Source organism: Oenanthe melanoleuca, chromosome 21, assembly GCF_029582105.1.
Source record: "Oenanthe melanoleuca isolate GR-GAL-2019-014 chromosome 21, OMel1.0, whole genome shotgun sequence".
Classification (NCBI taxonomy): Eukaryota; Metazoa; Chordata; class Aves; order Passeriformes; family Muscicapidae; genus Oenanthe; species Oenanthe melanoleuca.
Window position 1 is genome coordinate 4,749,525 of NC_079354.1, and position 22,036 is coordinate 4,771,560.

The window sequence follows — 22,036 nt, forward strand, 5'->3', positions numbered from 1 at the left end:
GTGCACATTGGGAAGGTGGGGAGCAGGAGCACCAAGGGGCACACTCAGACACTGGTGCAGTTTCTGAGTGTGTGTTTTCTTTGTCTAATGACTAAAGAACAGCCACCCCTGAAAACAAACTTGTTATGGATCATTTACTGTCCTCTCTAACACCCAGGCAGTGGACTGCAGTTTGGGATTTCAGGGAATGCTTCTTCATTTTTTTTTGGGGGGGAAGGGGTGCTAGGGAGTTCCTTTATTTTTATTATATTTATGCTGTTCAGGCTACAAACCCATCCCACAGGCCAAGCTATGAAATGTCACTTCAAGGAATCTTTAAGCACAGCCTCCCCTCACCCCTGCCCCACTGCATGGCTTTCCTTAGAAAACCAAGGTCAGGGTGGAAATGCTGGGGCCTGGCTGGTGCAGGAGGGACATGGGGAGGCAGAACAGGAGCTGGGGGACACCTTGGAAAGGAGGGACATGGGGAGGCAGGATGGGAATAGATGCAGGATCCACATCCCATGTTGGTGGAAGGAGGGACACGGGGAGGCAGGACAGGAGTAAATGCAGGATCCACATCTCATGTTGGTGGAAGGAGGGACACGGGGAGGCAGGACAGGAGTAAATGCAGGATCCACATCTCATGTTGGTGGAAGGAGGGACACGGGGAGGCAGGATGGGAATAGATGCAGGATCCACATCTCATGTTGGTGGAAGGAGGGACACAGGGAGGCAGGACAGGAGTAAATGCAGGATCCACATCTCATGTTGGTGGAAAGAAGGACACGGGGAGGCAGGACGGGAATAAATGCAGGATCCACATCTCATGTTGGTGGAAGGAGGAACACGGGGAGGCAGGACAGGGGTAGATCAGGAACCAGCGCCCACCTTGGCGTGCGCGGCGGCGCGGCGGCTGCTGCCGGAGAGCTCGGCCAGGGCAGCGAGGACGCCGAGGGCGAGGCCGATGCCCAGGGTGAGGAACAGCCCCCCCAGCGCCGGCGGCTCCAGCGGCCCCCAGCGCTCCCGGCTCTGGCGCGGGCAGCTGCTCTCCCACCACTTGTTGCGCAGGTAGTCCAGGTCGCCCGCCTCGCGCAGCTTGAGCACGGCGATGGACAGAGGCTTGGTCCAGGGGGAGGCTGGGCAGGGAGAGGAGGGACAGGAGGATGGGAGAGCTCCCAGGCATGGTTCAATTAAACATTGTTAATGGGCACCGGGGCAGAGGTGCCACTGAACACAGCCCGGCCTGCCAGAGGATTTTCTGGCTAGCAACCACCCTGCCCTGGCCACAGAGGGTGGAATAAGGGCCTGATAGACAATATATATATATATATATATATATATATATATATATATACATACACACAGATATATATATATATATGTATATGTGTGTGTGTGTGTGTGTGTGTGTGTGTGTGTGTGTGTATATATACACGACATACATATATATACACACACATATATATGTGTATATATATATATATACATGACATACATATATATATACACATACATATATATGTGTGTGTATATACATATATACATGACCTACATATATATATATACACACATACATATATATGTGTATATATAAACATATATACGTGACCTACATATACATATATACATACTTACATATGTGTGTATATATATATATATATACATGACATATATACATATATATATATATACACACACACACACACACACACACACATATATATATATATATATATATACACATATATATATATATATATATATATGTACACACACTCATATATAAATATATATATTAAAAAAATGCCCTTATAGCTGTGGGATAAGGGCAGGGCAAAGGTGCTTTAGGAAGAACGTGAGCAGACTGTCCCTGCTCACTGCGTTAGGGTATCAGCATTCCTGGGCCAAGGACACGGTGGGAGATGGAACATTTGTGGGTGAGAGTTCACAGCGCCAGCGCTAATTCCCCCCAGAGCAGCGACCCCACGCTGCAGTGCGCTCGCTCTGGCCGCCCTCAGCAGCAGGAGCTGTCCTGCTGGTGCTGCCCCTCCAGCACAGGAGCAGCCCCGGGGCTCACCCTGCGCCGTGGCGATGCCGAAGCCGCGCGCCCCGATCACCTCGGGCGCCCTGACCAGGTTGCAGTGGCGCGCGGCCGCCAGGTCCTGCGAGATGGACTCGCCGATGAAGGCGTAGTTGGAGTCCATCACGCGCTGCACGGCCTCCTGGTACGTCTTGACCAGCACGTGCTCCCGCCTCTTCTCCATGTACTCGTAGATCATCTGGTGGATGGGGTTCTTGGAGTTCTGCCGCCCAAAAATCCAAGTGTCAAGCTCAACAACCACCAACAAAATAAAAATCTGCCTGTAGCTGCAAGGATTGTAAAACAGTTTAGAGAAGAGCCTTAAACCACGTGAAGCCCTGCAAGCACAGATTGTCCCCAACACCAGGGACAAGCATCACACAGGGTACAAGTGTCATAGATGTCAGCTACTCTCCAGACGCACAAGGGCAGCCCCTGAAGAGTAGAGAGATTTTTTTTAAAGGACAATACAGAATAAAAATAAAAGTTCTGTGCCTGCTTTCCTGGGAGAAGACATGGAGAAAGGGCTGAACAGAACAATAATCATATTATTTGAAGTATTAGAGAGAAACTGAGAGAGTCAAAGGTGATGAGGGTGTTATAGGGGTTATAAGGCCTGAGCTGTGTGACAGCCCAGCTCAGCATCCTACAGCCCCTGTGTAAGGGCACAAGGAGATTCTCACCTTGAAGTAGTAGAAAGTTGAGGAGCCCTCCAGGGTCCCAAACTCCAGATTCCTTTGCTTGACCAGGTCCTCGAAGGTCTGGATGGGGAGCTGCTCGCTGCCGGAGCTCAGCAGGGCTGTGAAGTTGGCGATGTAGGCAGCCAGCAGGGCCAGGGTGAAGAGCCACCAGACCACAGCAATGACCCTCACTGAGAGTGCCTGGGGCCTGGGGGTGGCACCTGCACCACAGGGAGCCAAAAAATCACCATAAATCACACAGGAGGGGCCAGAGACACACCAAGAACTGCAGATCCACCAGCCTGAGTTACAGACTTCTCTTTAAGCAAAGGCAAACTGCAGCCCCTGCCCTGCAGCTGCACAGAGCCCGAGCCTGGAGGGCCCCACTGTGCTGGTCTGAGCAGCACCAAGGCTGCAGTGCAGGGCTGGGGCAGCAGCAGTGGAACAAAGCTGCACAAAGCAGCCATGCCATGCTCAGCTGGGCATTGCCCAGAGCAGAAAGCGCTCCCCAGCCAGAGGCAATCACCTGTACAACCCCAGCAGGTCTGCAACCACACCTCCCCAAACTGGTTTAGTGCTCCAAGTGTCCCTACTAAGACACCTTTTCACCCAGTGTCAGCAGGAGCTGGGTGCACCATCATCCTAAAAACCCTGCTGCTCCCAGAGCTGCTCTGGTGCATCCCCCCAGCTCACCTTGCAGGGCCAGTGCTCCTGCTCCAAACCAGAGGCTGTTCAGGAAGGTGAAGTGGTTCTCTTCATTCTTTGGCTCATTCCATTCACAGGGGCTCAGCCTGTGGGAAAATTACAGGATAAAACCAGGCATTCAGAGGGAAAAAATAAAAATAATCCCCATCAAGAGATCTGGTGTTCCTCATGGGGAGATCCCACTCATAATGCTGGTTTAATCTGACAGGATTTAAGCTTTCTTAGCCATTATACTGGAGCTGTACAGGAGGTTCCTCAAAGCAAAATGCTGCCTGGGACTTTCTAATCTCTTCATAGGTGAGAAATCCACTGGCTTGAACACAATCTGTGAACAAATGCATTTGTACCTGGCGACAAGGAAGAGGCAGAAGCAGGTGAGCAGGTAAGCAAATAAAAGGGCAGTCCAGGTCTCCTTGCTGAAGGGAGACAGGAAGTGGAAGAAAGACATGTCCTGGGAGGTGGTGTCCTTTTTCAGCAAGATCCCAATGCCAGTCTGCAGGAAGGGCGTGGTGAAGGACACCACCTCTTCCCTGGCTGAGGTGACGGTCAGTGGAGCCACTGCAATGTCAGCTTCCTGCCAGGGAGATAAAAACCAATCAGCCACCCAGCCCAGGGGGCATTTCTGTCCCTCAAACCTTTCTGTCCCTCAAGCAGGTGCTTCCCTGGCTGAGTGGGCAGGTGTTGGAATGGCATCACTTCCCCCAGTCACATCCCAAGGCTGTTGAGCCACAAGGACCAGGACAGGTTTCCCATGGAAATCATTGGACTGGAATTCCAGCCAGTGGAACCCTCCACAGTGAGGAGCTGGTTGGTATCTGGGGTTTCTGGTTTCCTTCTGCAGCAGGAGCTGGGCTGGGTTTGCTCCCCCAGAACAAAAGGCTGCTCCTGTCTGACTCTGGCTGAGAGCTGGGCACAGACTGAGCTCAGAGGGGCAAAGAGCTTTAACTGAAGAGTTCCCCACAGATGACAGAACAGCCACAGGGAATGCACCTGATGGGTGAAATGTGAATTCAAGCATCTCCTGAAGAGTCTGGGCATTGCCATTCTGAATGAAGTGAGTCTCACCCAGGGGTTAAGTTTTGCCAAGGTGTCTGAGACAGACAAGTGCTGCCCTGGCAGTGCCTGGCTCTAACAGGGGTTTCCTGCTGTGGCCAGCCTCCTTGTGCCTTATTTCCATCTCTGCAAGCCAAACCCAACTCCGGGTCTTGTCACCCATCAGCTCTACACCCCAGGCAGGATAACCCCGAGCTCAGTCCCTGAGCAGACCCCAAGCAGCCCCGAGCTGGGCTGTCCCTGCAGGGTGTGGCAGCAGCAGCCGCCGGCGTTACCCTCCGGAGGATCTCCCCGATCATGCCGCTCCAGTTGCCCCCAGCAGCCACAGCTCCGTACTGGCCGTCCCCCACCACCTTGACGCGGTACTGGAAGCGCAGCATCCCCGCCAGGGCTGCCAGCAGCTCCATGCAGTATCCCTCCAGCTCCGCTCCCCGCACCATCACGTACGGGTCCTCCTGCAAGGACGGACACAGCTGCAGTTCCGCAGGTCAAACACCGGTCTTAGAAAATTAGGATTTTAGTTACTTTGCTGAAAATAGTTAGCAGTTAGAAGAGAGTAGTTATCTGAAACTTAAATAATTGATTGTCTGTCGTTTTATGTTTGCTGAGCTGCACTTACAATGGGAAAAGACAAAACTAGTGAAACATAGATAATGCAACCAGAAACCCATTCTTTGAAAAACTGGACTGTCCCCAGAAATCATTTGTATTGTCATTGATAGAAAAGGTCAAGAGTTTAGGGTGAGGAAGACTCGCCTTACTTCCTCCTTTTAAGACCCCTCCCCACAAAAACGACCCCAGACTTAATTTAAGAAGTCAATCAATGCTTAATAGCTGTTCAAGCTAATTACCATAGGAAGGATGGGAGGGGCTGTTATTATGAATATGTATTTGTTTGAATCCTTTGCCAGTAAATAGATTTTGTGATCACCTGTGATTTAGCAGCGTTTATTAGAGGATTATCTCATGCTGCTGCCCAGTGCTGAATAAACATTCACTTTCTAACTTTAAATTGTTACAGAGTCTTTTGTCCATCACAGTTGAGTATCAGTATTAGACCAATACTCTTATTTTGGTAAATCACGGGGACACTCAGAGGAGTTAAACCCAGCCTGGGCAAACCCTCCCCGTTATTCCTCTCCCATTAATGCAGGGACAGCTCCAGACTGGGAAATATTCCCTGGAGATGTGAATCACCACCAGGGCAGCTGCATTCTGCAGGTCACAGGTACCACAGGAATAAGGGAAAAAATCTCTTCTCAGCCTAAAAGCTGGATATTTTCATTTTGGCCCCATCAGAGCCTCAGGTGAGGGGCACAGGCTGGGCAGGGCCTGATAACAGGATCAGAAAATTCACTGCTGCAGCTTCTCCTGAAATCCTGCTTGTCTGGAGCACCTGGTGGTGCATTTGGGGGATTCTCTCACCTGCTTTTGTCCCTGTGTGACCTTCACATTGTTCCTCCCTCAGGGCAGACACAACACACAGAGGCTTGAGCCCCTCAGATGCAGCTCAGCAGAGGGGCTTGGCTGCCTCCCCAGAGCACTGACACAGCCCTGTGCCCCCAAAACCCCCTGTGCCCACTGCAGACAGCTGGCACCTCCACACCCCTGGGCCAGCCCCCAAACCATTCCAGAGCAGGAACATCTCGTCAGACCAGTCCAGAACAGCCCAGCACATCCCTGGCTGGATGTGGAGGGCAAAGTGCAGCCCCAGCTGTCCCTGGCTCTGTCTCAGCCTTACCAGGATGGTTGTGACAGTCAGGGTTGGGAGACCCTCGCCTGCTCCCCGTGACTCTGTGCCCTGCAAAGCAGAAATTGAGCCACAGTTGGGTTTCCAAGTCCCAGGCACAGCCCCACCAGGCTGGGCTTACCTTGGGATGTGCCCCAGTTAAACCAGCCCTAAACCCGCCCCGAGAGCTGCAGTGACTGCTGCTGTTTCCTAATTAACTAATTAATAGATCACAGCGTTTCACTTCATTGCCTGGTGCAAACAAAAATCACTGCAAACGCTGCTGCACATCTTCAGATGGTGTGTACAGCCTTCCCAAGGGACCAATTCTGCTGCAGACAAAAGAATTAGCAGCCAATTAAGGTCTCATTAGAGAGCAATTCCAGGAGACACAGAACAGTTGGAAGCCTGAGAGGAGGAGGAGGAGAAGAAAATGTGGATTCACTTCTGTGAGTTAAAGATACATCTTCAGATTTTACAGTCACCCAGCTCCAGAGGATTCCTCATCAAAGCCACTTCAGGGCAATTTAAGCATTTTCTAGTGAAGTGTCAAATTCTGTGAGGGTTATTGGTCTTAAATGTACCTGCTTATTGTAAAATTACAGGGTGGTTTTTCTAGGCAGAGAGAGAGATTGTGTATATTGTGTGTGAATATATAAATATATACATATGTATGCAATACAAAATGTGCAAAAGAAACCTCAGTCCTTCCAGGAGCCAAATGATCTTGTTTTATTTCTCTCTGTGCAATGGAAGAGATTCCAAAAAATGGAAGTTTGAGGGATGAGGGTTTTTTTGGAAGCTGTGATCACAAGTTCCCCAACTTTACCACCCATGAGGACAGGGCTACTGGCAGGTTCTTCCCTGGGACACCACTGAATTTTAAACTCTGGACAAAAAAATTCAGTCAAAAAAATCCCACAAAAACAGCACAGAAACAGGGCCAGCCATGAGCAGTGTACTTAAAATAACAACTCTTCACAGATGAAAATCCTTGTACACTGACCACTGTTTCTGAATTAAATATGTAAGATCATCTGCCCTATGCCTTGGTTAGTAGCTCTGCACTAATGAACTCACACATACCTTACTCACAGCATCATCATTCCTCCCAGCTCCTGGAAAAACACAACAAGATCAGGTTTGTGTGGGGCTGGCATTTACAGCTCCTCATTTCACAGTGCACTGAATAATCAGAGCGATCATCTCAGCTCCCTGTTTCCTCCCCAGGGCACAAAAGCAGGCAGAGCCAGGCAGGAGTGGGGTGCAGGAGGTTCTAATGTCACTTCATGATGTCACTTCGTGTCCCTCAGCCTGGGGGATGGATCCTGCACGTCCAGCCCATCCTGAGGAGGGGCAGCACCAGCTCCTCTCCCTCCCCACACAGCCCAGATTTGCCCCCATTCCTGCCAAGCCCCATTTTCCCCTGAGCAAAAGCCAAAAGTTCCTCACCACCCACTTCCAGGCACTGTTTTATTCTTACTCTTCCTTCCCCCTGCTGCTGGCAGGTTCTGCATCTGAGATGCAGAGTTAAAAATCACAATTTTGTTAATATATTGCTTATTAATTGCCTGGGATGATTCTTCTAGAATCTGCTTAGCATTTCTCCTTGGACTCAGAGAATTCACTGCACAAAAGCCCCTCAAGATAAACCAAAAAATGCAGGGTGTTTTCACTCTTTCAAGCAAAAGCTGTGAGTTTTTCTCTAAATATAACAGCATATTCATTCATTATGTATTTATTTTTCCTTCTTTGGTGTTGCATTTGCTGGCCTTGTGCTGAACTCCACATTATTGTAAAACAAAACCTGTTTTTTCCCCTCTGCACCACAGTTCTCCATGGGGGCTGGAAATGCTCACAAAGGAGTTCTCTTGTCTCTCTTCAGAAACCCCTTTAAAGCCAGCAGCAGCTTTTGGAGCCCCTTTCTCAGGGCCTGTGGGGTTCCTTGGAAGCCAGCAGAGCTTTCTCAGGGCTCCAGCTCCCAGCTCAAAGCCCCTTTGTGAGCCCTCCTGAAAGGCCCAGGGGTGATGGGGCTGCAGCACCAACCCCAGGTCATGGCAGGGACACTCCCAGCACCAGGGAATCCTCCTGGGAATCCTTTTCTGGGAGGCTGCAGCAGCACAGGACAAAGGGAAGGGCTCATCCCTCCCTTTGGTGGCTGTAAAAAAATCAGCTTTTTCTTTGCTCCTGCTACTCTGAGCTTGCCCAGCCTTCCCAAGGGAGGCTCCTGCTGGAATCCTGGGGAAAAGGTTCCTGGCTCTGGACTAGGTCACCTCACCTCAGTTTTCTCCCCCATCCTCAGCACATCTTGCTGCAGCTCAAGGGACCATAAACTCACAGAAGTGCAGCTTTAACCCCAATAACCACACCTAAACCCATCCTTTTTCTTTTCTTTTTGGCTTTTTTTTTTCATCTTCCCTCATCTCTGTCATCAGTTTTCAACTGTAGCAGCAAAGAGACTTGGTGGCATCAAAGACACTGGTGGCATCAAAGACACTTGGGGACATCAAAGACACTTGGTGGCAGCACTCACAAAGTCACAGCCACAAGGTGAGCCCTGGGGAATCTCTTAATAACCCATTTGAAAGCAGATTCTGTGATTAAGACAAAGTCCTGCAAGCACTGGCAGGTAAAAACTGAAGGAATTAATGCTCTGAAGAAGAACAAAACCAGGTTTGGGTGCAGCCAACACTTCTGGATCCTTTTCCTCACCTGCCTGGCTTGATTCCCTCAGGAGCAGCACGGTTGTAACCACACAGATTGTGAAGTGAAGACCTTTATCCATTGGAGCAGAAATTCCTGCTGCTCTAAAGGAACCTCAAAAGTAATAAAAACCATTACACCAGAAATTATAAAAAAATAAATTTAAAATGCCCAAGAAAACTTACAATTTATGAGAGTGTGTAGGCAAAAATGAACTACACATGGCATTACTTGCTGCTGACTGACACTCAGAAAACACTGGATTTAGTGGTCTTACCTCATCAGCTTTTAGGAAATTTCCCCAGTCCTTCATCCTATGAAAACTTTTAGCATTACAACTCAGTACTTTCCCTTACTCATTTTCCCTGTATTTTTCACCTTTATAGAGGATTAACTAAAACCTCCACAGAAGAATCTTTCCAGGTAAAATTTCAGTGCTGATTTTGCTGTTGCTGCTGTTAAAAAATGCTGCCAAAGGGGAATATGTTGACCCTTGTGAAAGGACCAGAGGAGAGGGCTGAAGTCTGAGCTGTACATCAGCCAACACTGACTTTATACTTTATTCTACAACTACTTTTTAGACAAAGTAGTTGAGGCTCTTGGCTGTTGCCAGAGCAGCACAAAAACTGAGCAGCTGCATCAAACACGGGGGAAAAAAGGAAAAGAAGCAGCAGCAACCTTCAGGCTTAACCTCTAAATTCCTGTTCTTTTTCCCTTACAGTTTGGTACATGCAACAAAACCATCTTTGTTTCAAGTGGCCTCCTCTAAAAAACCCCAAACTAACCAGAGCTGGTAACAGATTGCTGGCATCACCCTGAAAAGGAAGTTGTTAATATTTGAGAGCACAAACAGGGTGCAAATGTGGGTTTAAAAGCCAGGAAGGAGCTGGCACCAGGCTGTGCCCCTTGCCAGAACCAGAGCACGAATTGAAGGCATTTCTCACTTACAGAGAGTCCCTTGGCCCGTCTGTCCTTCTGTCTGTCTGTCCGTGCAGGATGCTCAGGATGCCCAGCACAGGAGCAGTGGGAATCCCACAGGCTCCAGCATCCCGTGCTGGGTTAAATAACCGGGAGAGGAGGAGGAGGAGGAGGAGGAGGAGGAGGAGGAAGAGGAGGAGGAGTGGCTCTGAAGGTGCCAGCTGGACCGGGGGACACCGGGGCTTTGGGAAGGGGTGACCACAGCAAGGACAGGATTTGGAAGCAGCTCAGTCCAGCAGCTGATGCTGCATCAAGACTCACAGAATTCTGTTACTGGCCCGTGGTGTTCCTGTAAAATTCCTCCCTTTGGAGCTGTCCCAGCTGGGCAGCAGCTGTGCCCATTTTCCTGCCTGTTGATCACACAGACAAAATCAGCTTTGAAAGACACAATGGAATGTTCATTACCAGTGTTCCTGAAGGCTGGAGGAATACAGACCATAAATCCCACGTCCAGCCATGTCCAGTACACTGCTGGTGATCTGGAGACTCTGGATTTCAGATCCTACAGTTTAATGAACTGAAATCCACATCCAGGAATCTCAGGACGCACAGGAAGAGCAGGAGAATGAAGAACAAAACTGTCACCTTCTGCTGACTTAAATTCCAAATAATTCTTAAATGCTGGAATAAATTCCACTTATAGGAATAAATAAATACATGATGAATGGCTGGTCTTATGCAGTGTCACAAAATAAGCTGTAGAAGTGGTTGCTACTAATTTGAAAGCAAGAGGGCAAATTTCACATTTACCCTAACGAGTTAAATCCAGATCCTCTTGGTTAAAATTCTGAACAAAGGTAAATGTTTTGAAGTGCTATGTGATGCTGCCTGCTGTGAGGTGCATTAATTTAACAAGTATTGCTTAATCAATTAAAGATGAAAATCATCTGATTGTGAGACTCCTTTGAGAAGACACAAATAGGCCTTTTAAACATTAACTTTCCAAAGCTGTCAAGTTGCATGTACTTGACATTAAAGCTGCAGAAGCATTAAACTTACAAAAGCAGCGACTCCCTGCAGCTTTTCAGCCCGAAATTAAAGTATTACAAGAATGATTTTTTCATCCAGAGAATGTTAATGAAACTTGCTTTGTGCTGGGACACAATGGGAGGCTCCTCTTGGCAGATCACACGTTCTGCTGCAGCTTCACCTCCTTCCCTTCAGAGCCTGCAGTGACTCCGTGGGGTCACCCCAGTGCACATCCCAAACCTGTGCTGCACAAAGCTCTCCTGGGATCTGCAGGCAGGCTGTGCACATCTGAGCCAGGCTGCAAAACCGAGGGAATATTTTCAGACAAAACACGCTGAAGAGCAGTTGAAAAGATTCAATCAGAAAATTTAACGCCCCCAACTTTATATTTTGATATCTCAGAGTTTGAATTTTGTCACTGTTTTGGTATCTGAGAGTTTAAACTCTTGTGACCAAGTGCTTCTAAAATTAGAAGCAAGAGCCTCTTTCCAGCTCCACAAGTGACAACCCTTCCAGGAGGAGTGTGAAGGATGTAAAATGCACTTTCACTGTGCACTTTGCTGGGACAGGAATAGAAGTGATTTTTCAGTCAAGTGACAGGTGAAGAGCAAAATTGTGCTGCAGCATTTTCAGCCAGGCTTTAAAGCCCTCAGTGATGAAACAGGGCCATCTGTGTTACTTGTACAGCTGCTCCAGGATGGATCAGCTCCTTCTGTCTCTTTGGCTACTAATTCCACTAGAGTTTTCATCCTTGCATCCTTGCCCCTGTGCTGGGTCTCACACCACAGAATGTCACTCTGCCAATCCTTGCACGTGTTCTGGTAGGACCTGAGAAAATCTGAGCTGGGTCTGTGCTGGCTACCCCTCTGTAAAAGAGTAAAATTAAATGTTATCCACAAAGGAAGTTGAAAAAAAAAAAAAAAAAAAGCAGATAGAATGAACCATGTTTGTGTATCACAAACTCCAGTGTTGTGTTAAAGCTAGAGTCACCAGCTGGAAGGTTAAATATGTTTATTTTAGTAGTGTAAGGTGGTTTTACAAACAAATTCTTAAATTTTGCAATATACACAAAATAATCATTACAAAGGCAAAATATCCTCTCAATAATAAGGACTCTATGCAGCCTGAAATAAAATTAAACCTCTGTTTCTCTTTAAAATGCATCTTAGTAAACATTCTTCTCATCACTGATAAAATGTACATCTATAATAAATGACATCATAATTGGGGACTGGGGGGACACATGACAACATCTCTAAAAATAAAAAGTAAAAAAAAAGGGGGGGAGGAAAAATTATTACTCTGTTTAGGTTGTTATTTAATTCTAAATATGTCCATCTAAAAAAATTAAATATCTCTCTTTTTTAAACATATCATTGAAAATTTTGCATGGCAGTGCAATACAGAAATAGTAAAATTCATCCAAAAAGTGCTATGTACAGCAGCATTGTTAAAATACCATAAGAAGGGACAGTGCTGTTTCAAGAAAAGACTGACATGCTTCGTAGCCATTTCTGAAGTAAAGTCAGAAGATATTTCCTGTCTATTTTTAGCCATTCCCTTCTCTCCCCTGTCTCAATTCCCTCAGACAATGCCTTGAGACAAGGAACAGTCACAGTTCAGTTTCAGGGTGTGCATGTGTACATACATGTGCAGACATCTCTTTGCATACACACAGGTGTATATATATATAGATATATAGAGATATAGATATATAAACAGGCTGGGTTTATAAAAGCATTGCTTTGGAACAGGAGAGCTCTTCTTCAAAGAGAAAATGTGGATTTTCACTGAAATAAGCAGGTCCACGATGGAAGATGGACTGTATCTATCACATTATTAATTCACACCCTCAGAGGCCTCAAACTCTTCCAGAAAACAAAACGTGATTCTAGGTCCAGCCTCTTTACATGGATCCATGATTTTTAAGAGCAAAATTTACCTTAGCATCACATTTAGCTATTAAACACCAAGGTTACCTATTGTCAGAAGAATTTTTGAAATTGGTAAAGACCAAGAGCAAACTGCAAACGCCGGCAGTGGTCACACACAAAGGAGGCCGGATCGGAGGCTGGGCAAAGCGCAATTAAAAACGAATCTCATCCGTCCTTCTGGGTGACGTTCAGCGCCCCTGGGCTCAGGGGAGGCCGGGCAGCACCGAGCCGCGGCGGGATGGTTTGGGGCCCCTCAGATGGCCGAGTTCTGCTGTGACAGGAGTGCAGGCAGCGCCCAGCGCCGCAGGGTCACAGCTTGAGCATGAAGAACACCTCGGTGTCGGGCTGGCCCTTGGGCGAGGCCGGCGGGGCGCCCTGGGCAGCGGCGTCGCTGCAGCCGGCCCTGCCCACGCTGCAGGCGCCCTCGGGGTTGCCCCTCTCCTCGATGGGGCTGCCCCCGAGCTGCGCCCGGCCCTGCAGGCGCTGCCGCTCCTGGGCCTGCCGCGCCCGGTTGGCGATGTAGCGCACGCGGCTCTGGCTGCGCGACGACGAGCGCCGCAGCAGCCCCGCGCTCTCGCCCTCCTCCTCCGACTCGCTGGGCTCCAGGCTGATGGGGGACGTGATGTCGTTCTCCTGCTGAAAGGCCGTCAGCCTCTTCAGCTGCTCGGTCAGCTCGTCCCGGGGCCTGGCCTGGCCCCGCAGGCCCGAGGAGCGGCGCTGCTCCCGCATGGAGCGCGTGACGAAGCTCCTGCTGATGCTGCGGTACTTGCTCTCAAAAGTGCACGCGATGTCGTCGGAGGTGAGGTCCCCGAGGCTCTTGGACTTTGCCTGGTTATTCCCAACCGCGTCGTGCGCTTTGGATTTGTTGGAGGACTGCCTGAGGCTCTCCATGTAGAGCCTGCTCCAGGTGTGCCTCCTCGGGATGGACGAGAAGGCGTCCTGAGGGCTCCTGGCCAGCGGCCGGGGGCACAGCTCGTCGGCCGGCAGCTGCCCGCAGCGCAGGTTGGGGTTGGACTTGCTCTTGCTGACCGGTGGCATCTCGTGGCTGCAGGCGGTGGCGGAGCGCGGCCGCACGCCCTTCCTGATGGCCAGGGGCTCCAGGCTGTCCTGGCGGATGCCCAGGTCCGGGAGGCTCTTGCGAGCCAGGCTGGGCAGGGACAGGTCGATGACGGTGTCGTTGGAGGACATGCTGGACGAGGAGGACATGCTGTCCCGGTGGCTGCTGCAGTCCAGCTTGCTCCAGATCCGGTCGTTGACAGTGGCATCAAAGTACACTTCTGCTGCTGGAGACAGGCTGCTCGGAATTTTTATTAAGGCTGAGGAGTCTGACGTCTTCAGTCCTTCATTCTTTGCCCTTCTTGCCAACGTGTGAGAGCTCGTCTGAGAAACAGGGAGAGCCTGTGCAGCCTGGCCTTTCTGGGGACAGTCTGCCTGTGTGCCTGTAATGACACTGCTTTGCTGGGGTGGAACAGCTGCTGCACCCAGGTTTTGCACTTTGGATTCGGAGGTGCTTTTCTTGTCTGTTAATACCTGACCTGGTTGGTTGTTTTGCTTCTGGCAGCTTCCTACAGGTTGGCCAGCACTGTGACCTGCTGCCTCTACCAGCCTGGCTTTTTGGGGATCTGCTGCTGATCCACCCTGATCTTCAGCCTCACTGCACCGTGTCCAGCCATTTCCTTCTGTGGGACATCCTGCCACACTTGTCCTCTCATCCTCTGGGGCTACTAAACTTGGGTCAGCTGCTCTTGGGACATCCTGCCCTTGGTCTTCTGTAGCCAGATTTGTTCCTTGTTCTCTGGAGGGTGGGGGCTCTTGAGGCTGGTTGGGTGTGCTGCTTCCTTCTGATGGGGCTTCAGTGGAATGGTCAGACCCAGATCCTTCCTCAGAATCACTGCAAGGGGTAACGGGCAGAGGGAAGGGAAGGCTGCAGTAATGGTTCTCACTGGCAAGGACAGGCTCTTCTGTGATTGTTTCTAGGCTGCATAAAGAAGTGACTGACCTCTGGATTGAGAAGTGGCAGACATCTGGAGTGGGAGGCATGAAAAGAAAAAGAAAGAAACAAGAAAAACAGAGATACAGGGTTAGTTATCTCTTACAAATTACTTATTCATTCATATTATGTGTTACCATTTTGTTCTCAAGGTACTAGTTGCCTATGCTAATAATGATTTTAAAAATGTGATTTCAAATGCCTGACCAAAGGCAGCAAAACATTTTGCACATTCAGTTTTAGCTGCACAAAGCCCTGTTGCTCCACAAAATCTCAGTCCATGCACAGCAGCACCATGTGACTGTTCTGGTTTTCTTATCAAACAACAACAGTACCCAGCAATTTTTGCCCTTTGTGTCCCCTTTTGTAAACCAACTTTGCTTCCTCCACCATTCAGCACCACTTGATTTGCAGTTTTCCTTCCTTCCAGCACTCAAACAGGTCAGGGTATCAGAGCACAAGCAGAGCATGTACAATAATCAAAACACCAGTTTGACCATCAGATGTGATCCCAATGACCAACCACTCAGAAGAGAAGCAGCACAGGACTTGTGGAGCAGATTACAAATGATCTGCAGACAGTGGAATGTTGGCACTGGGACTTTAAAAAACAAAACCAAAGCTTTAAACAGACTTTGCTCTTCCAAAAAAAACTTAGTAATTTCTATTTTAAAAAAACTCTACAGACAGATGGGTCATGAACAGCAGGCTGAGAGTGCAACCCTGGAGAATCACTACAGCCACCAATTACCTGGAGAAAATGTTCCATTCTCTGCAATCTTTATCACCTGCACCCTGGGAGCCAAAGCAATCATGCCAAAAAGATTATGTCCCATATCTCCAAAGCACAGTGCAGACATGCATCCCAGAACTAACAAAGCATCACTGAGCCAGACCATGACCTTAAGGATACAGGAGCAGGTAATTATGGGGCAGCAAACAAGCAAAACCAGGACTACAGGCAACAAGGTGCTCGAATCAGGGACACTCAGCAGACATTACCTTTGACTTGCTTGTCCTTTCAGTTCTTAACTAGAGAGAGAGAGTGTGCATGTAGAATAATAGGACAGAACAGAGGAAAAAATCCAGTTAATGTGGGGAAGGCAGGTGCAGATAACAGGATAAAATAGTGCTGAGGGAGGGAAAGGAGATGTACAGGAATATTCACACATGGTTGTAGGATCCTAAGAATTTCTGACCAACCAGAGCACTCAATGGAATCCACACATGGACAGATATTAAGTTCATTTTTTTTTAATCATAGAAGAATGAAAATACTTGTTAGAATTGAAGAAACACTCCACTGGATGGGAAAATGAAATCACAGAGTCATGGAATCACAGAGTCATGGAATCACAGAATCAGGGAATCACAGAATCAGGGGATCACAGAGTAGGCTGTGATGGAAAGGACCCTAAAAATCATCAAGTTTCAAGTACCCTGACAGGATGTAAGGACATCTTCCAGGTTGCTGGACTCCTTCAAAGCCTTTTCCTAATGGAAAACATCACCTGCACTCCCAGACCCTGCTCAGGGAATACCAGGACTTTCCTTTGGCACCAGGATTTTTTCCAGCCCAGTGCAGGAACTCAAGGATGGGAGCAGCTCTTCCCTGCCTGTCCTGCATTAGCTGGGAATGTTGGAAGGGAATCAGGCACATGTGCCCTTAATCCAAATCCAACATTCCAGACTCTCAGTGTCTGGAGGAGTGTCAGGGAGAGCCCAGGGCTGATCAGACCTGTGAACTCTCCTTCTCCCCATCCACCAGCACAGACTGGGGCACACTTGGAAGGGAAATCACTGGAAAATGTAACGCTGGTGCCCTAAAGGGCCAGCTAAAGTTTCCTGCCTTATCCTGGGGGCACTTTCCCCAGCAGAATGCCAGTTCCCAGTTGCAGCCATGGAGCTGGTTTCCCTGGTTTCCTGGCCCAGGGCACGGCCTTGCAGGAGGATGGGAAAGGGAGCTGTTTGTGCAAACAGAGGGGCTGTCACTGGACCAGCAGCAGCCAGTCCAAGGCACCATTTCACCATTTTAAGGGTTTGCTTATTCCATGCTTGGGAAGTCAGATGGATTTAATCAAATTTCAAGCATATCACAATATTTGTTTAGTGACTTGGGGGGCTGGCGGGGGAGCTGGCACTGATAATGGGAAATGGTTTCATATGTCACAGTACTCAGAGTGTGTGAAAAGCCCAATGCCAATAATTTAGGCATAGAAAGAGTTCTGCTGCTTTGGATTAACTGCAAGTCACGGGAACCAGCAAACTTTGCCCCTCCCATTGTCCTGGTATTTTCCTAAAAACCCAAAGTAGATACTGGAAAAATACACAAAAAAAAAAAAAAAAAAAAAAAAAAAAAAAAAAAAAAAAAAAAAAAGTATTAAAAAATAGAAGGTAAATTGCAGACACCTAACCAGGTGAAATTGGTCAAATAAATAAAAATATCTCAAATTTCTATATGAGGCTTTCAAAGAAACCCACTATAGATGGGCAGTTAGAATCTGTCACTGAAAAAGGGATTACATCTTAGAAAAAGCACCAAAGTCACTTCACTATTCCTAAAAATGTAACCATCAGTGTCCAGATTTCTTGGACAGTTAACGAGGAGGGTGAGGGATTTGAAGATGAGCTCTTGCAGCCACAGCCAAAAGCTGTATTTCCCACTTTCTCCTTACAATTCTGTGAAGCTGAAAATTCTTATCAAAATTTCTTTCTTTCTTTCTCATGCCTGCCAAGCCAGGAGGATAATGCCATTTTCATTATTAAAAAATTTCCTTTGATTTCCCATCTTTACGACCCCCAGTCCATGGTACAGATGCAGTCACACAGTGCCACTGACCACACTCCTGTTCCTGGTGTGAAACCAGCACAGAATGCTGCAGCTTTAGGAAGTTTCCTCTAGGTTGGCACACTTTGGTTTGCAGTGGGGAATGCCAGGAGTGCCCCAGCCTGGCTGATGTCAGGGAGCAGCAGATCTCACACCCTGCTCTGCCCTCGGGGCGTGTGTGCAACATCACAGCACAGCACAAATGTTTGCACACACATTTGGGACCAGAATGGGCTGCTGTGTTTATAAAATATTATCTCCTGAACACCCCAGGGCAGAGAATTCCATCCAGTAATTCCTGGACTGACAGCAGTGACTTTGCAAGATCTTTGAGGAGGGAACAGGTTTAGTGTTATCAGACACCATTCCTGATGTGGTTATCCCTCAGTAGAACACAAAGGCTGATAATGGAAATATTGTTTGTTGATGTGGGTTTCCCATATTCAATCTCACTTAATGCTCTGGTTTGGATCTTAAAATTTACTTAGTATCATACCACATTCACTAAGAAAACCAAGGAAACAAAAAGCCCTGAATGAACAACCCCAACATTTATGGACTACTGACAGTGTCACTACTGCAGATGGTTAACTAGGCATGGCAGGGACTAATCTAAACCAGACACGTCTACAAAAAAGAAAATAAAAATATGTATGCAGGTTTTTTTTTTTCTGTCATTGCCAAAATTAATAAAAAAAAGACCTTTTGACAGCTGAACAACATAGAGGAGCTTCTAAGTAAGGACGCTATGCAGAAGCTGAGACAATGAAGTGATCTACAGTGGAGAAGGGTGAAGAAAATCTGGTCTTACCAGTAAAGAATATAGGGGATTTACTTCGAATTTCCTCCAATTTTTGAACGAACAAGGCATTCATTTCCCTCTGTAGGGTGCCCACTTGCCTTCGAGAGGGTTCAGACCAGTGCTTGGGGAATTCTGGGCTTCCAAGGCTTTCTAGACTGCTGGAGTTGGAGGATACAGAGCCATTGCTGGCTGTAACCAAGTTGACAGTGCTTCCATACTTGCCACCTGCTTGGCACTGCCAGCGCTGCCGGGAATGAGCCTTCATTCCATGACCCTTAGAGTCACCACTCGTCTTCCCTGGGGTCACAAAGGACTGAGTGCTCCTTGTCAGGTCACCTGCAGTTCCAGGGCTGCTGCAAGGCTGCAAATCTGAGTGTGGCCTGGGCTGCCCTCTGACAACCCAGGTCCTGAGCTCTACCCTCTCCTCTGCACTGCTGCCCTGCCCAGGGTGCAGGGGGTCTCTAGCAATGGGCCTGCCAGGGTGGTCACTCCACGGCCCCTCTGGGTCAGGGCTCTCTTTGGAGCCAACCATGCATTTCATGCAGTTGGTGGCCACTCCGATCCTGCCCGAGCTGTTGATGGCACAGCGGGCGAAGACGCTTTGCTTCTCGCCCTGGGGCTCCTGCAGCCTCACCCTGTGTGCCCTGGGCAAGGGCTCGCTGAAAGGAGCCCCGGGGTGGGCACAGCTCTGCCCTGGCCCTCTGGCACAGCCCTTACCTTTCAAGCCCTTGCCAGGTGCCTCCCCACCGGCACCGTCTCGGGGCGCTGGGGACGGGGAAGCACTTTCTGGCTCTTGCACAAAGCGAGGCTGGGAGGCAGCTTCCACTTCCCTCCCCTCTCCAGCCCCTGCAGAGCTGCTGTCCTTTGTGTCAAAAGCGATTTCAGGAAAGCCCTTCTTGTTCTTCTTCTGGCTCTTGGTGGGTGCGCTGGCCGTGCGTCTCAGGATGTGGCTGCTAAAGGAATGTTTGCGATGGAGCTGCCCAGCAGCATGACTGTCCAGAGAGGCCTGCTTTGGATTTCTGAGAAACAGCCCTTTTAGACCTAGAGCTTGTTTGGCCTGCAAAAGAAATAAGAAAAGAATCAAAATGTAAAAAGTCCCCTATGAAAAATGTAAGGTTCTTCCTCTGGGCAGAGGAGCTCATGAACAAATGATCGTTCACATACAGAGTCTCCTGCTGTATTCTAGCATCAGCATGAGAACTAACCCAGAAACAGGACAGGCATTAAAAATGAAAAAAATCACTAACAGCAGCCTTGCAAAATAACACATCTCTTCTTTTTTTCCTGAGCTGTGTTTTTAGATAACATTTTCCAGCCACACTTATCTCTGTATTTGTCATATTTTCTTTCTAGCACATAACTACTTACAACGTCTACGTAAACATTAGAGCTACAGAAAAGACAAAAAAAAAAAAAAAGATAAATACTTCTGTCTACAAGGATTTCATTCTGAAAGCTGAAGAGTTTCTCAGTTTCACCCAAAGCAAATGTATTTAAAGTCCTTGCTTTTTCTAGGAAGTGCTGGGAAATAAACACTGACCATAAAATAGAATTTTTCAGTATAAAGGAGATCTACACTTCAATTGAATTGAGCACTGTCATGAGTAGCAGTTAACTATACACACACACAAAAGATCATTGAGTATTTCAATTTCTACCTTGTGATTACATTTTGGTAATTTTTCCTACCATATAACATTTATCCCAAGGTGTATGTTTTCAGCACTGAGGAAACACACTATAAACAAGGGAAGTTAGTCAGTGTCATTATACAGTTCTCCATTGTCTTCAGTAATTATTTAAGCATGAAACACATAAATTCACCATCATAAATCTCCCACCACCATACAACTGATTTACATTTCAATGAAAAAGAGTTCCAGCATTCCTGCAAACATTCCAGGTGTACTTGCCAACTTTTCAAGCAGAGGCTGATGCCTCAGACAGTGCTGGTCTGCTCTGTGCACAGAGATCACTTGAAGCACAGAAAGGTATTTCTCTTTCAATCTACTTCTCCCCCTTTGTTCTCTTTATTTCCCAGTCAGATCAGACTTCTGAGCAGCTGTAGCATCAAGAATGAATAAACCCAGGGCACATCATGATTGAAGTGCATTTTCAGAAGCCCATGACAGAACCTGACCAGCAGCCACGCTTGCTGGCACTCGCTGTCAGTTCCAGTTTTGCCCTCTGATGTCACACGAGGTCACACTTCTGCAGTGCCAAACAATGGCACAGAAGTGTCTCATTTAACTTACAATAGTCTTTCACCCCCAAATAAATATTTGAGTGCATGCTCGTGCATTTCCAATTCTGCTGTGCAGGATTTAATGGACAGATATTGGCTGCCCTGTGCACTGAGCCTGGCCTAAGGGCTGCTTTTACCCCAAGTGTCCTGCCCAAGTGGGCAGGCTGACACAAGGACCAATAAAAGTGCTCATAATATTATTTTTTGATATGATATTTAGTCAATTATAGTTGACTGGCCAACATGCCAATTTCCAGTGTGAGTAGGGCATTATCAAAAATTACCTTTAGGATAAGATAAAGATGGTGGGGTTTGATTTTTCCCATGCAAGGCAAATATTAAATACTGGAAAAATCTTCTGTGAGAGCCAGACTATTGAACAGTCTGCTTGGATTACTGGGAGACAAGTTGGCAAGTACATTGATTTATTGCTATAAAAATCAGACAATATTTGCAAAATCCAGAAAAAATTGTCATACAAACAACACAAAAAACCAATATCCACCAAAAGGAAAAAGGAAGCACTGATGGAATGGGTGGCACGCAGTGCAGGGCCCCAGGTGTCATTCTGGCTTGTTTGGTGCAGCTTTATTAAGCTGGACACTGTTGCTTGAATCAGTGGAGTGATTCAAGAACCCAAAGGCAGATTTGGTTAACTTGGGTGAGGGGGAAGTTTTAAAAGAAGGAAAAAAATAAAAGAGCAGTTTTGAGGGAGATCCAGGACATTGTGCTTTCAGCTTCCAGCCCAGCTTTTACAGGGCTGTTTCACTCTCTAAATCAGACTGGAAAAGCAGCACAAGAGGCTTTCCCACAATTTAGCAAATGATTCACTGTTAGTGCTCTTTTCAGTGTGAAAGAAGGGGTTTGAATCACAGCCCTCAAGAGAAAAGGCAGGAGAGGCAGAGGCTCAGGGAAGGGGGAGCACGGCAGAACTTTTATCCTGGATCTGCTTCACAGGGGGAGGGCTCCTGGCTGTCAATGACCCCACAGGAGCAAATGTCACCGTTCATGTTCCATGAGTTGGAGAGCTCGAAAATGCTAACGAGGAAACGTTGATGCTAATGAAGCTACCAGCTCAAGGCATGCAGGTGTGTGGTGGTGTCTGCACCTCCCTGGGGCAGGAGGGGTACCTTCAAGGCGTCTAAAAACGCTCTGCTTCTAAAAGGAGACTTTTTTGACATAGAGAAGCCCACTGAAATCACAAACAGACAGAGTAAAGGCAGAGTAACAGTGAGGGAGGATCTCAGAGATAGGCACATCTAGAAAAACCACAAGAAATTCTGCACTACATGAGCAGACCACAGAAGAGACAGAAACAAAGAAAAGCCTTTCCAGGTAACTGAGCAATCTGAAAGAGAC

General features: G+C 47.8%; 2 protein-coding genes across 6 annotated transcripts in view; both read right to left on the reverse strand.

Annotated features, from left to right (window-relative positions):
* Window positions 1-11,739, reverse strand: part of LOC130261562 (probable glutamate receptor) — a 13,443-nt gene extending 1,704 nt beyond the window's left edge. Inside the window, exons 1-11 of one of the 4 annotated variants that reach the window (XM_056507897.1) lie at window positions 10,347-11,739; window positions 10,172-10,260; window positions 8,942-9,036; window positions 7,316-7,347; window positions 6,242-6,301; window positions 4,776-4,955; window positions 3,795-4,021; window positions 3,436-3,533; window positions 2,746-2,963; window positions 2,060-2,285; window positions 871-1,118 (exon numbers count right to left, since the gene is read on the reverse strand). In XM_056507897.1, coding sequence (XP_056363872.1) covers window positions 871-1,118; window positions 2,060-2,285; window positions 2,746-2,963; window positions 3,436-3,533; window positions 3,795-4,021; window positions 4,776-4,955; window positions 6,242-6,301; window positions 7,316-7,347; window positions 8,942-9,036; window positions 10,172-10,260; window positions 10,347-10,349 — 1,476 coding nt within the window. In that variant the 5' untranslated portion in view covers window positions 10,350-11,739. Of the gene's footprint in view, window positions 1-870; window positions 1,119-2,059; window positions 2,286-2,745; window positions 2,964-3,435; window positions 3,534-3,794; window positions 4,022-4,775; window positions 5,001-6,241; window positions 6,302-7,315; window positions 7,348-8,941; window positions 9,047-9,880; window positions 9,969-10,171; window positions 10,261-10,346 lie in introns of those variants that run through there. The other 3 variants (XM_056507899.1, XM_056507898.1, XM_056507900.1) reach the window with 3 other exon arrangements.
* Window positions 11,740-11,873: 134 nt separating this feature from the next.
* The window catches only part of PLCH2 (phospholipase C eta 2), a 73,284-nt gene continuing 63,121 nt past the window's right edge, over window positions 11,874-22,036 (reverse strand). For both annotated transcript variants that reach the window (XM_056507894.1, XM_056507895.1), the window contains 2 exons: window positions 18,442-19,489; window positions 11,874-14,837 (listed from right to left, as the gene is read on the reverse strand). In XM_056507894.1, the coding sequence (XP_056363869.1) occupies window positions 13,123-14,837; window positions 18,442-19,489 (2,763 nt within the window). In that variant the 3' untranslated portion in view covers window positions 11,874-13,122. The remainder of the gene's footprint in view (window positions 14,838-18,441; window positions 19,490-22,036) is intronic.